Source organism: Heliangelus exortis, chromosome 20, assembly GCF_036169615.1.
Source record: "Heliangelus exortis chromosome 20, bHelExo1.hap1, whole genome shotgun sequence".
In the NCBI taxonomy this organism is placed as follows: domain Eukaryota; kingdom Metazoa; phylum Chordata; class Aves; order Apodiformes; family Trochilidae; genus Heliangelus; species Heliangelus exortis.
The window spans coordinates 6,314,858-6,329,356 of NC_092441.1; the positions used below are offsets into that span (position 1 = coordinate 6,314,858).

At 44.5% G+C, this 14,499-nt stretch overlaps 2 protein-coding genes and 1 long non-coding RNA gene across 3 annotated transcripts in view; 1 reads left to right on the plus strand and 2 right to left on the minus strand.

Moving 5' to 3' along the window:
* The window catches only part of ATP5PD (ATP synthase peripheral stalk subunit d), an 82,162-nt gene that overhangs the window by 19,902 nt on the left and 47,761 nt on the right, over positions 1-14,499 (minus strand). The gene's annotated exons all lie outside the window — the stretch shown is intronic.
* On the plus strand, positions 818-9,952 carry SLC16A5 (solute carrier family 16 member 5). Its single transcript, XM_071764032.1, has 5 exons — positions 818-921; positions 1,038-1,507; positions 5,491-5,634; positions 6,622-7,488; positions 9,003-9,952. Exons 2-5 carry the CDS (start codon positions 1,288-1,290, stop codon positions 9,242-9,244), a joined length of 1,473 nt encoding a protein of 490 aa, XP_071620133.1. The 5' UTR covers positions 818-921; positions 1,038-1,287; the 3' UTR covers positions 9,245-9,952.
* Positions 6,924-13,901, minus strand: LOC139805538 (uncharacterized). Its single transcript, XR_011729852.1, has 2 exons — positions 11,959-13,901; positions 6,924-11,707 (listed from the first exon to the last, which is right to left on the minus strand). It is a non-coding gene; the product is annotated as an uncharacterized lncRNA (long non-coding RNA).

Consider the following 14,499-nt stretch of genomic DNA (forward strand, 5'->3'; position numbering starts at 1 on the left):
CCAGCTAAAGTGGACAAAGGATTAAAGTGTGCTGAGCACCACCACCGTGATTTGCATCTCAGAGCCCCTTCCCACGGGCCCCCTCTGCTCCCGGCCTTTTTTTTTTTTTTTTTTTTTTTTTTTTTTTTCCCTTGGCTGTGAGCCAGTCAGCATGAGAGCCCTGTTTACAGAAGTGATGCTTAGGTTAATGTTGCAAAAGACTTCATCAAAGCTTTTAGTTGCTACTGAAGCAGAAGTATCTAACCGTGGGCCATGAGCTGATGGGGCTGCACACCCAGGGGATGAATCGTTTGACCAATTCTGGTCTCAGCCTGAGGTATGAAATTAACTTTCTGAGTGTGCTGCCATGGTGAATTTGAAATTATGGGTGAGATCAAACTACTGTTATTTTTTAAAGCTTCACGTGAAACTCAAAGGTAGCTATTGTTGTAGGGGAAAACCACTGGCTGAGTGTTAAAGAAATACTGCACTGTGCAGTGACCTTACAGGCACTTTTTTTAGCTCATCTAGCTGCCAAAGATATTTTTTTTGATGCATGTTTATTCATGTGTAGAGGATGGGGAATGCTATTGCTCTATGTTCTGTCCTGCCAGTCTCAAAGAAACCAAACCTGGAATCTCTCAGAAGAAGCTCTCGACCTGCAGAGAGGTAAAGCAAAACTCTATCTGTGATTAACAGACCCTGTTTAATTAACAGCTTTAAAAATGATTTTTCACCTCTAGCACTTTGTAAGTAGGCAGTTTTCCTGCAAGGTTCACACCGAGTTCTGCTTTGACACACGAGCTTTATGTTTCTATTTTTGCTGGCATTTGCTGAGTTTTCCCTTCTTTACTCAGCAGGACAGAGTGACCTTAGTGGCTGCCAGCAAGGGGACTCCGTGTGATGAAAACAGGTGAAAGGGAAAATAAGGGCGGGCTCAAGGTAAGGCCAGTTCATACCTCAGAGGAGGTGTGGTCCTGCTCTCTACCTGGCTGTGGTCATGGTCTTGTGAAATATAAAAGAGGAAGGCAGTTGTTTCTCAAGCAATCTTTTGCCAGGATCCCATAGTGAGAAGGAAGGGAGGTGCTAGAAGAAATGCAGAGCAAGAAGTCTAAAGTGTCAGCTGCTAAAGGTGTGGGATGTGCCAGAGCCTCTGAGCCTCAGGAATACCACCAGCCCTTCTCTGGAGGTCCCTTTGCTGGGCTGAGGGTTGTGTGGTAGCTGCACAGCCCCCCTCAGCAGGCCAGCTTGGGAGGAGAAAGAAACCACCATAAGGGATCCTCCAAGAGCCCTTCAGGGCTTCGGATCATGTCCCAAGGAAGAGCAGCAGCACTTGAAGCTGCCAAACCCCAAGACCAGGGATGGGCATGGATGGTCCTGCTTGCTGCAGTGCTGCTGCAGGGGCTGACGCTGGGCTTCCCCTCCTGCATTGGTGTCTTCTTCAAGGACCTGCAGCACGAGTTCCAGGCCAGCAACAGCGAGACGTCGTGGTTCCCATCCATCATGGTGGCCGTGCTGCACGGAGGTGGTGAGTGACAGCCACAGGGAGGCCTCTGCTCTGCTTCCCATGGCTGGGGAGCTGGCCAGGGGCCATCATGAGGGCATTTTCTACCTTTCACTAAGGCAGGCAGTGGAAGGGACTGGGGAGGTCTGAGCAGAGTGGCTGCTTGGCAGCGCACAGCATCTCACTTTGATCGCACGCTCCAAAGTTGTGTTCACAGGGACCAAGGTGCCTTTTGCCACTTTAAGACACAACCAACACCCTTGGTCAAAGAAGGTGAATCCCTTTCTCAGCCCAGCTTCTCCAAACCCCTGAGAACTAACCCACTAATCCATAGCAGCTCCTTGAATCAGCTGGCAGGTTGCACTGGAGCTTGGGTGCTTCCTTGATTCGTCCTCTGTCCAGGAGAGCACAGCACCTTCCCTGTGCCACATGGCAGCTCTGTTCCTTAGGGATGAAAAGATGCCAAAAACCAAATTCCCCCGGGCCACTTGCTGAGGCAGAGTGTTAAAAGCAGCACCTTGGGCAGTGGCATCAAGTGCACACCCAAGCAGGCTTCAGGGTGGACCTGATCTTGGCTGGATTAATGAAGAAACTGGGTCAGGCAGCACCCCCCAGGGGAAGGAGGATGGAAGGAGGGTTGTGCTTTGCAGTCAAGGGAGTGAATCACTGGGTTTTTTCCCCTCATAAACAATCTGGGAGCTGCACAGGACAGGGCCCCAAGATCCTCCCCCCAGACAGATATTTTTGCATAGGAAAAAAATGCCCAGCAGTACGAGGGCTTCCCAATGAGTGATCCATGTTGCTGCTGAGCCCTCCAGGTGCAAGTGCTGTGCCTGTTTGATAAGCAGACTACCCAAACCCCACCAAGAAAAAGCAGAAGAGTATCCTATAGTAGCCAGAAGCCCAGGCAGCTGAGCTGCTCCCCGAGCTCATACCTGCCCCCTTCTAAAGCTGGTGAAAGGTGACACTATAGTATGAAGGGAAAAAAAAAAAAAAAAAAAGCAGAGCCCTGAGTCATGGTGCTGTGAAGGCTGTGTTCAGTCTCTCCCATGCAGGACCTGGCTGACAGCCATCTGATATGGAAGAGAGAGTTTGCACCTTGGCAGAAGCAATTTGGTCCAGAATTGCAAAGTGGAAAGGGAAATAGAGGAAGCAACTAGAGGAGGAACTATCCCTGAAGGTCAGCAGAAATAGAGCTGAGTCCTTGGGGCTTTGAATTTGGAACCTGCTGGGTGTTCCCTGTGCTGCCTTCCACCTCCACAGGTCCTGCTGTGGTTAGTGGGAAGGTGCCAAATGGAACCTCTGCTGGCTCTGGGAAATAGTCTGAACAGCAGCTCAGTCCCAACATGTCCAGGAAGGAAAGTCTGGCAGTATCCACAAAAAAATATCAGTTATCTTCTTTAATATTTTGCAGGAGGCTGGAACCACAGTAAAAGGTAATACAATGACAGCCAATAAATAGATATGAAACATATAAATTAGGCAAGGAAAGAATCACTTCATGTTAATTATATTAATTAACAGATTTTGTCAGGGCTTAGCCAGTGAATTACAAGAGTTGTAAACTTTGTTTGCCAGCTGTGTCTCCTGTTGCAGGCTGTTACAGCAGAGCAGTGCTTGTTGCTGTCCCCCAGTAGCATAATCCAGGAGTAACACAACCATGAACCAGGAAGAAAAAACCCAGCCAAACAAATAAAACAGAGATAAAAGCCTCCTGACTCAGGCCAAGCATGTGTGGCTTGTGCTGCAACTTCTGAGCTCCTCTGTGGTGGGCCAGGCTCTGATTCCAGTTCTCCAGCTACATCCATCATCTTGGCACTTAAACCTTTCCCAGAATTTCATTCTGCCATGCTGCCAGTGTCCCTCAAAGCTGCTTCTCTCCATCCTACTCCTTTATTACTTTTAATTCAGAGCAACTGATGGGGTGGGGAGTAAAAATTGATAAAATTGATAAAGAGGAAAGGGAGTGGAGAGAGCAGCCCCTGCTCAGAGTGGTCAGTGCAGTGTGAGAGTGCAGAGTTAACCTGGGGCAGGCAGAGCTGTGGAAGGAAACAGGGAAGGGCAGGGTGCAAACAATAGCTCACAACTTCTTAAGCCAAACATATTGCATTACCCATGCTGTGCTCCCAGGCAAAAGCAATTACTGATTATTTTGTTATAAGAATTATTTGAGAGCCCTGAGAATCATATGGCCTGCTCTGAAAGGACTTCAGGCCCTTGCAGGTTCCTATTTCCAGGTACTCATTCACCCATTGCTCTCTGGACTTGCACTCACACAAGTGCAGCACTTTTGTTGGCATTATTTTTGCACAAGAAAGCAGACAATCCCCAGGCAAGTGAGAAATAGTGTCTGAAACCTAGAAAGCAAGTTAACAGGAGCAAATAATGAAAAACCCATAAGATTTTGAGAGCCAACCTCATGATTTTGGAGTTCTGTTTAAGATTCCTGGCTACTTGGCTTGTCTAAACAGCAGTAATGTCCTAATGTGTTCAGCAGGAGGAAAAATAATAGTCACCAGTTTGCTGAGTACTTTTTCAAAGGCCAGTAAAAGTCTGAGGTGAAAATCTCCCAAGCAGATCAAAATACAGACAGCTGCACTCCTAATTTTAATAATGTTCCACTGTTCACTTGACTATGTGGATTTTATTTCAAGCCAGACATTGATTTATGTCACAAATATGCCACAGGTTATTTTCCCTACACTGATTAACTCCTAATTCTGAACCTTACAGTTATTTTGCATTTGCTGATACAACCTTAAGTGTTTATAAGAGAGGGAAAAGAAATAAAATGTGGAGAATCTTAGGGATCCTTAAAGGAACAAGAAAGGAAACTCTACCTTCAGATCCTCTGCTGCCAGAGCATGCAGTGACATGTTGCCCACTGATGGTCTCCAGGACTGAACCAGTCTTTTCTGACCCTAAAATGAAGGATGATAAATTACATCAGTGAGCTAATTTATTATGATCTCATTGAGTTCACAAAAAAAAAAATCTATGAAAATTAAAGAATTCCTTGACTTTAAACATACACCTCCCTGCCTACTTGATCATTGCTTTTTCTAATGAAATAACTCTACCCCAATGCAGCCTGCCAGCAATGTGTGTGCATGATAAACCCCAGGGTTCTGTCCATCAGCACAGGGTCTCACTGCTGCCTTGGCACTGCTGGTGCCAGAGATGTGGGAGCTGGGATATGCACACTCTGCTCCTAGGCTTGTGTCCTCTGGGAAGTGGACACAGTTAAACCTACCCACCCCTGCCAGGTATGCCAGGACAGGTATGTGCAAAGAGCTGTGCTGACAATAACATCATATTATTTTCCTGGGGAAGTTGATTTGCAGGACAGCTGCAAGACTCCACAAGCTGCAGCTTGGATGCTGCTCCCTGAAGCTTAGCTTGATTCCATGCAGACATGAACATACCTCTCCAGCCAGTTTCAAATAATCCTCTTCAATGATATCTGGTTTTCTGCCATTCCCAAGTTAGTTCAGACTCAATCTGGCTTCTCTTGGAAGGAGTTTTACCTAGGCAGTGGGACAACAAGGGCAATTTTGTGGCAGAATGTTTGAAAAACACAGTGAAATGAGAGTGGAACAGAAACATCACCCTGCTTAGAACGTCATATTCAGAGGCACAGAAATCCAAGTCCTCTCCTTTTTCAAATCATTCCCAGAATGATATCGTGTGAGAACAAAATTACACTTTAAAGTCCTCCTTCCATTTCATTTCCAAGAGTTTTAACTAAAATCCATCACAAGGAACCTTGGAAATCCTCCTCAGTGGCCAAAACCCAAGCAGATCAGAGAAACCTTCCCCCAGCTAACAAGCTGCCCATGCACTGGGGAGGATCAGGGAATCTATTTTCTCTTCCTGGCTCCTCTGTGCCATGCTGCTGCTGGGACAACACTCGAGGTTTGTCTCTAGGCTAAAACATTTGTAAGTGCAGCAGGCGTGAAACATTTCCTTGCTCTTTAACTGCTCCCCTTTTGCTGCTTTGCTCCCAGGGCCCCTCTGCAGCATCCTGGTGAAGCGGTTTGGCTGCAGGTTTGCAGTGATGCTCGGTGGCCTCCTCAGTGGGGTGGGCATGGTGTCCAGCTCCTTCTGCAAGTCCATCAGCCAGCTCTACCTGACAGCTGGCCTCATCACTGGTAAGTACCAAAGAACAGGAGAACCCAGCTGCCTGTGCCTGACTTGAGAGGTGGGGAATGGGGAAGAATCCTGAGTGCTCAGGTTCTTTCCATTCATCTGTGAAACAGGGTAAAACACAAGCCCCACAGCACATCAGGAATCACAGAGCAGCCAAACTCACCCTTCAACACACACCTCGGGCAGCCAAGCTGACTGGAAAGTGCTGCTTCTCTCTGGGAAAAGGTACAGGTCTCCAGAGGGCAAAACAAAGAGCAAAGATGTCTGTTCCTTTCAGTAACTTATCAGCCTTTTGTCCTTGAAGAAGGGAGGGCTTTCTCCAGTCTTGGAACATAATGTTTCAGAACAATGTCCTTCCCAAGTTCCCTGGGCTTGTATTTCACCACTCCCAGCCTGGGGAAAGGTGGAGATATCTTTTCCTAACAAAAGAAAGTGCGGGTTTTTAACAGAAGTAACATATGGGAACTTTTCCTTTCCAAATATTTCTCCTATGTGGCTGATGTTCAACCCTTGCTTTTTTCTAACACAGAGAAATTCATTTCTTCAGCCAGGTTACATTGGGACCAGCCCAGTTTGATCTTGCAAGCTAAGCTGTGTCCACTGCATAGGCAGGAACATGAGTAACTCCCTGAGCCCCAGTGACAGTGTCAGGAAAGCAGCCCTGCTTGTTTCATGTGGTATAAAAGAATTAATTTTAAGTTAACTATTCCATAACAATTGTGGGAATGGCAGCATGTCCCAGCCAAATGTCAGCTCAGATCAGGATATTTATTATATCCAAGAACACAGGTACTTTAATTTATGCAGAACAACCTTCTTTATCCCTTGTGTGGGACTTCTGAGCATAAATCACTGGAGGTTGTACAGCCTGGTGTGTAAGGAAACACTTCTATAGATTAAGTCATCTGTGGGTAGACCCTGGGCTTGGGCTCTTTTCATCCTTTAAGATGAGGCAGAGTGTTCATTCACTCTTTCATTCCTACCTTTAGGTCTGGGATCATGCTTCAGTTTCCAGGCAGGAGTGACTGTGCTGGGCTTCTACTTTGTACGGTGGCGAACCCTGGCCAATGCCATGGCATCCACTGGGGTCTCCCTTGGCTTCACACTGTGGCCACTACTTTCTCAATACTTGCTGGATGAGATGGGCTGGAGAAACACCTTTCTTATCTTTGGAGGAATACTATTGAACTGTTGTGTTTGTGGAGCCATCATGAGACCTGTTCAGCTTGCATCAGCATCACCACAGCACTCACCCAAGCCTGCAGAGGAGCCAGGGAGAAGAGCAGAAGGGGCACAGCTGTCCAATGGGCCATCTTCTTCCCATCCCAAGTTCCAGCAGCAAACCAGAAGGACTGCATGCTTCCAGCTGCTGCAGAAGTACCTGGCTTTTGACATCTTCTGTCAAAACAAAGGTTACCAGATTTACACTATTGGAGTGACCTGGATGATGATGGGCTTTGCATTACCACACATCTACCTTGTGCCTTACGCCACCCAGAATGGGGTGGAGGAACGTAGGGCAGCCCTCCTCATCTCCGTTATTGGGTTCATCAACATCTTCATACGGCCTTTGACAGGGCTGCTCTCAGGACTCAGATTCTTCACAGGGAGACGAATCTACCTGTTCAGCCTGGCTGTGTTCCTCTGCGGGCTGAGCAACTTCATTTGTGTCATTTCAGCTGAGTTCAAGGTGCTCATCATCTACTGTGTCATCCTCAGTATAGCCATGAGTGGTGTTGGGGCACTCACCTTCCAGGTGCTGATGGATGTGGTGGAGATGGACAGGTTCTCAAGTGCTCTGGGGCTCTTCACTGTCCTGGAGAGCATCATGCTCCTCATTGGACCCCCTCTCACAGGTGAGAGAAGGTTTTAAGCCAGGCTGGGGGAAAAGCCATGGTTTAGACACTGGTGAAAAGTGTTTGGAGTGTAAAGAAGATAAATGAAGGAATTTCCAAAGCCATGCAGCAGGGTGAGTTACACAAAGGGAGCCAGTCACAAAGGAGAGTCAGACAGGACTGATCAGCCCCTTGTCACAGCTGAAGGAGGGTCTGCAGCTGCACCAACAGATGCTGGAAAAATTACAAACAGTTTTACAGGCATGGGAGTGAGGAGAGCTTTTTTTCCAGTCAATGTCAAAAGGCACAGAGAGGAGTTTCTGTGGTGGGGTCTTGCTGTCTATGAACCATGTCACTGCCAGTTTGCATAGGTTTATCTATGAACTCCCAAGGAACTGCAAACATCCCATTAACAAATTGTGATCAGAATTATTACCAGGCCCACATTGTTCAAAAGCTTTATAGCTCAAGCTGTTGTTCACCTTCCTTTCTGAGTTCCAGAGTGTTTCAGTTTTTCTCTCTGGAGACAGGAAAGGAGTTATGACCCTCCATGCAATAAATTATTCACAGATGTCAGTTCACTCCAAAAGCCACCAAGTTACCTGCTCAGTACAGCAGCAAATTCAAAAGCATAACAAACAAGAAATGTGAACCTGAGCATGAATCCTCAATTTAGGCTTTAGTTCTCTTCTCCAGACAATAATTTGTGGGCCATCCAACATGACAATAATGTCTGCTTTAAGAATGGGATGATAACATATTTCATGTTACATGACATGGGCATCTCTGATAGGATGGGCAGAACAAGGTACAGTAAAAGCAGCTGCATTGCTATTTGTAGTTCTAAAATCTACTAAAGAAAAGTGCTCTGTGAAAACAATCATTGCAAATCCTGAAGAATACATGCAAACAAACATTACTCCAGTATTTCCATATAAATATATAATGCTCATAGAGAAGGCATTATATTTTTGACCTGTGTATCACCTTTCCATCTTTTACATTACTGTTAAATTACTCATATGATATATCATGCTTCTAAGTGTTTTATATTGAGGCATAATGCTTGCTGAGCTATGAATTTTCCTCTCCCTAATGATACACCATTAGTGTTTGGTTTAGTTTTTGGTTTAGAAACCCAAACATGTCGATTTTTGAGAGATTTCTCTATTGATTTGTTCTGTTTTCTGACCTGGGATGTAACAGGGCCACTTATTACTAAATCCAATCAATGGCAGTGGCACAGGGGTCCTCTGCTGAGCAAATAAAATGAATCAGCAAGTTGGGAAAAAGTTATTTTTGCCTTCCTTTCCTGATTTTTCGTGTATTGGGAAAGATTTGCTACAGAAACATCACCTAAGAAGTGACCACAAAAAAATCCAAACAAACTTAAGTCTCTTGAGAAGAGAATTCATCTGTGAATGCTTATCTTTTGTCAGTCTGATGAATGATTTAGGTTTAACATTTATGTAAATGTCACCTAGTTGCCTTTAATATGCAGCTTCCCTTCAACTAAACTGTGGCTTCTATTCCAGGTCTCCTGGTGGACATAACTAGTGATTTCCACTATGTCTTCTACAACTCCAGTTTCTTCCTGATATCAGCTGCATTATTCATGGGGCTCAGTTTCTGCACTCTGGAAAAAAAAAACAAATTGAAAGAGGCTTCAAAAGTACCTTTAGATAATTCCTCCAGGTATCAATACAATGAAATGGCATCTGAACCACAGCCTGAGAGCCAACCCCCCCCAGCAGTCATGTACATCACAAGCATCTGAAAAGAAAGAGAATGAAAAAAAAGAAGAGGGACACAAACAATTAGGATGCCTGCACAAGGGGCAGCAGATGAGAAAACAAGTGTCTGCTTTCCACAACTGGCAGCACCCTTCTGCCCTGCACTTCCACCCCGTGGGGCTGTGTCAGGCTCCATGTGAGTGATCAGAACCATGGGCTGAGCCCAGAACCCAGAGCCAGCCAAAGAGCCAAAGGACAAAGGGAACTCTGCTTTCCCAAAGCAAACCAGGAAATGACAGCCATGGTACCCAGCACTGAGAGACAAAAGCTGGGGCAGTTCAATTGGTCTGAGTCAGGGCCTTTAGGAAATCACTGGAATTTCACATTCAGCAGAGTTGGTAGCACTGGACCATAGGGTTAGGGACCATAGGTATTGGTGGCTCTGTAGAGTGTAACTCTCTCACAAAGAAGTATTATTGCCTCCTCTGAACATGCAATTTTGGTGCAGATTTATATGAAGTTTCCTGGTTGCTATCCCACACTGGGGGTGGCAAGACAAGCACTTTCCACAGGAAGTGTGTTATTTTTTTCCACATCTTTCAATATTACATAGAGGTTGCAGAACTCACCCAAGTCTCTAGTAAGTTAAAATATTGTCTTCTATGAGGTATGAGTTCTTCATGCCAAGGACATTTTCAGAGCTTCAATGATTCAGCTTCAGAGCATCAAAAATAAAAAAATAACCAAACTTTTAGAGCACCTGCTTTGTATAACTAATGATATCTCAAGTGCTTCTTGATATATCATAAAACAGGGCTCATGACTCATGTAAATACACTTCTTTCCAGCATTAATGGGGACCCATTTGGGGGGCTGGAGAAATTGGGGGGTGTTACTAGACTAGAGAAAAAACATATGAATCCTTATTCAGGGCCAAATTCAGAGCCACTGTAGACCCCTCATTGTGTAAATGAATGTAGCTCCTTAGAGATAGATGCTCAGACTTAATTACACCAGCATTCTCATTATACAGGTTTGTACAAGCATAACTTACATCTCTTATAAGCACAAGCATAACATTAAAAAAAAAATCTGTGGGGTAAAGTATTCTGAGAAGAGTCAGTGTTACTGATTTTCATACCCATACAGCCTTGACTGTAAATGGTTTTTTGTGCTACACTCCTGAGAGTTACCCTTGTAAGTACTTGGATTAGAGCTGTATCAACCTCCAGCCTCCTTCAGCATCACTCAGCATCAGCTTGAGTTGCAAACTGTTTATGTTCTGTATCATTCTTGATCTGACAGAAGTCAAAAGCTCACAAAGCACTGCAGATGAAAATCACTCAACACTTTAGAACCATCAGAAAGAGAGAAGCATAAAATGGGAGTGAAATGGAAGGAACAGCTTTCAACTCAACTCAAGTGCTTATCTTGAGAACTGTTATATCAAATTCCTAGCAGCAAAACCACAGTTTTCATTAAAGACAAAACAAACAAACCAACCAAAAAAATCTACACTAGATGAAACTACTGAAAACTGACTCCCAGGTTTTCCAGGACTACAATGGCTTCACAAATGGCTTTCACAGTTGAAGAGGACCCTTCAGAAGGGTTCCTGCTCCCACCACTTGATAGTATCTGTATTTCAGTACTGCTCCAGGATTACCAAACCTGTAGGCTTTGCATTTCCTGATCAAACTTATGAAATATATTCTTAAGAAAGATGATGAGTGGCAGACATGTATATCTAATCTAGCCACATGTTAATTCACTTGTGTAATGCTTACATGGTCCACAACTACAAAGCAAACAGGGACTGCTGCTTCTCAGCTTACTGAAACAGGACTGCTCTAGGTTCCTAGGAAAAAGATGGGACTTTTCCCCTCTCAAATAAACCAACAAAGAGGGATCAATCCCCAGAGCTGTTCTAGCTATAACAAATAAAACAGCTAAGAAGCTGAACAAATTGCCATTTGTTCTGCATGTAATCCTTGAATTTAAAATTCTGTTTACCTTTCTACATTTCCTTTCTGTTTCTGTTTTCTTCCATGAATACGGGGTCATGTTGTCCCAAATCCTCCCACTGCAAAGGGGACATGCTATAGATGCCCTGAGGAAAACAGGCAAAACATAGTGTAGGCTACAACCCAACAAAATTTATCACAGGAAAAAAAAGTTAGTGAAAAGAGCCATAGAATACACCTCCTTTGTGGACCCAGCTGCTCTGTCTGCAATGATTTCTGCTCATCATTTAGATTTCTGCTTGCAAAACAAAGGAAGTAAAGAAAAAGGCTACTCACCCACTGAAGCTGACACAGAGATCAGCTCCTCCTACACATGGCCAAGAAATCCTTGTTTTGACTATTTCTTACCTGGGCACAGCAGTGCAAGATAGTTTAGGATGGAGAATTAGGAGAGTGCTGTATAGAACTGCTTTTTGGTTTTTCCAGACTCAGCACCAGCTATCGTACAGGAGCAGTAATACTTCATCTTTAAGAATCTTGAGGCTTAGAAGAAATAATAACCAATAAAAGTTCTTTTAATTATTTTAAGGTTGTCCCATTACAGAATACAACCACAGTTCAATTACCACCACTCACCCTCTGAAGCAGTGTCTTTTAACACCTACATACAGTAAAATAAGCCTGGCTTTAATTATGGACAAGCATTGATACGAGGTTACAAAACTCTGCAAATCAGCAGAACAAGAAAAACTGACCAGAAACAAATGTCCCTCACTCCCCATGTCCCCTCTTACCTCTTCCTGCCCCCTTTACAATTTCAAGTATCATTAGCCTTGCAAGGTATGCACTTTGGAAACAAGCACCTTCCTTTCCTTACTGCAATGAAACGTTCACACTGAAATATTGCATAAATACTCTGCAAGTGTAATTCTTGAAAAAAAGTTTAATTAAAAAAACCCCAAACAACAGGTAAATTTACACATTCTCATGGTAAACGTGCACATTATAAAACGCCTCAGAAGTATAAAATCACTTAAATGGGGAGCTTGGCATGCTGTTTGTAGACCTGGCCAGCAACTACAAGAAAAGACACAGCTACTAGAGACAAAACCACTGAATTCCAACTTTAGTGTCCTATCAGTGTCACAGGACTGACTCCTGGAGCTGCCAATCCCCCAGCTACATGAGCCCATTCTGTGCTGACTCTTGTGGCCAACACCAAGCACTTAGAGCCTTCAGACTCCTCAACAACAGAGCCAATATTGTCTGGGTAAGGAGCCTGAGTAGGAGGGTTACATACCCCAGCCAACCCTGCTCACTGCCAGGTGATCTTTCTGGACGATCAGGACAAACTCCCCAGAGTCAGCACAAGGACAACAAACACTGGGCTGGTAACAGAGTGGTGTAAGCAGAGTGTCTCTGAGGATTACAAAACCAGTAGATGATGTTATCAAAGTCTCCTCCAGGAGGCAGCTCCAACGCTGCAAACTCACTGGAAAATGTTTCTCCTCTCTCTTGACCACTTTTGAGTAAACTCAGTGAAGGCAAAGGCTGGAATGAGCACTGCCTGCAGTTCCCAGGAAGAGAAGTACAGGTGTTCCCATCCTCCTGGTGATGTCTCACCTGGAAATGCATCACCTGAAACCCAGCAAGCAGACAGTCCTGAACACTGCTCCCTGTGAAACCAGTCCAGGGGACAAACTCCTGCTGCTTCTGTGCATGAAAAATTCAATGGACTGAGCACAGATCTAGTACTCACAAACACAAGTCCTTGCATTTTTCCTCTATAAATACTGTTTTTCACTCCTTAGTCAATTGCAGCATCCTGAATCACTTCTTTGTACTGACTGGCTCCTCTGCCTTCGCTTTCTCTCCTACTTTCTCACATTAGTCATTTGCTGTCTGTGTAATGACAGATGTGGCTTTAAAGTATGTCAACACTTACCACTTACAAAGGGATATATTAAGAGATTTGTTAATACAATAGCAAAGCCTTCCAATACAGAGGAGTCTCTAGGATCTTTGCTGATAATTTTCATATATTTATACATATACATATACACACACCTATAAACACACATACACATATCAGCTTCAACTGGTAATTATGATGAGTTGAAATTTCTAGCACACGGCTGGGTTAAACTTTCATAAACTTTCATACATTTCAGGTGGAAATAAATGCTTTTATTTAAAATTCTCTTTCTTCCCACACCACTGCAATCTTAAAAGATTTATCATTGCTGCATTCAGTGCAGCTTCTTCTCTCATTTTTTTCTTTAATATGGTAATGAGCAGATATTTTAGTGTACACAGATGTGTATGGCAGGAAAACTTTATCAGCCCACCATGCTTCTCACTGATGCCATACACTTTGTGGGTCAGTCCATGTTAAATTTACTTTATATGAAAATCAACTGCATTTGAGGTGATACAAAAGACAATATTGGCTCACAGCCTGCCTCCTACCTTTTCTCCTGAAGAACCTCTATGCATTTAATTGGTTCAATAAAAGCAACACAACTTTCTGCAGAGTACATGCACAGTTTTCAATGTTTATGCACCTTTACTTTATATATTTTAGCTGACACAGCCAGAGCTGAATCCACTTGCAGGGCTTAGAACCACTGTGGTTTCATTGGATCTGTGCCAGCACAGAACCAGGAAAAGGCACTGCGTAACCAGGGTGCAATTACCTGGGCTGATTTAATTAATTGCTTCTTTATTTCACTTTGGTTTCCCCCCCCCTCCAAGTAATTTATGTTACCATGATGCCTGCATTGTGCCCTCTTTTTACCTTTTTCCTCAGCTTGTCCCTTACCCACAACACAACCATGATGAAGGTGAAACTGACCACAATCTTTACTCCCTCCAGCATATCTCCCTCCCCACTGTCCCAGCCATCACTTTACCACCTGCATGTCCCGTATTGTACCATGGTGAACACCCACAGAAACCCCCAGACCCAATGAGCAGCTCGGTCCAGAACTGCTTCACCCCAAACCCTTTGGCCTGGGCAGCATCTTGGGGTTTACTCCCCCATCCCCAGTTCACTCCACAGAGAACCTGGAAGGGCAGTGAGATGGGAACCGAGCAGGAATTAAAAAAAAAAAAAAAAAAAAAAATAGACACGTGAAAAAAAATTTTGGAGTGAATAACTCTCTCGCTTTCAGAACCAAGTGTTTTGGCCACACATAACGACGCCCCTAATTTATTTACAACGAATGGCCCTGAGGAAAGCGAACACCCCCTGTGCCTCTCTGCCGCCCCCCGCACGTCCCGGGTAACGGCAGCGGGCACCGGGTTCCCTCCCCGCCTGCAGCCGCCTCTCAGCA

Excerpts from the sequence above, each read along its gene's own strand:
- SLC16A5 (XM_071764032.1), top strand. The coding sequence starts at position 1,288 with ATGTCCCAAGGAAGAGCAGCAGCACTTGAAGCTGCCAAACCCCAAGAC. Across the intron at positions 5,635-6,621 it reads GACAGCTGGCCTCATCACTG|GTCTGGGATCATGCTTCAGT; the intron begins GTAAGTACCAAA and ends TCCTACCTTTAG. Across the intron at positions 7,489-9,002 it reads CATTGGACCCCCTCTCACAG|GTCTCCTGGTGGACATAACT; the intron begins GTGAGAGAAGGT and ends CTTCTATTCCAG.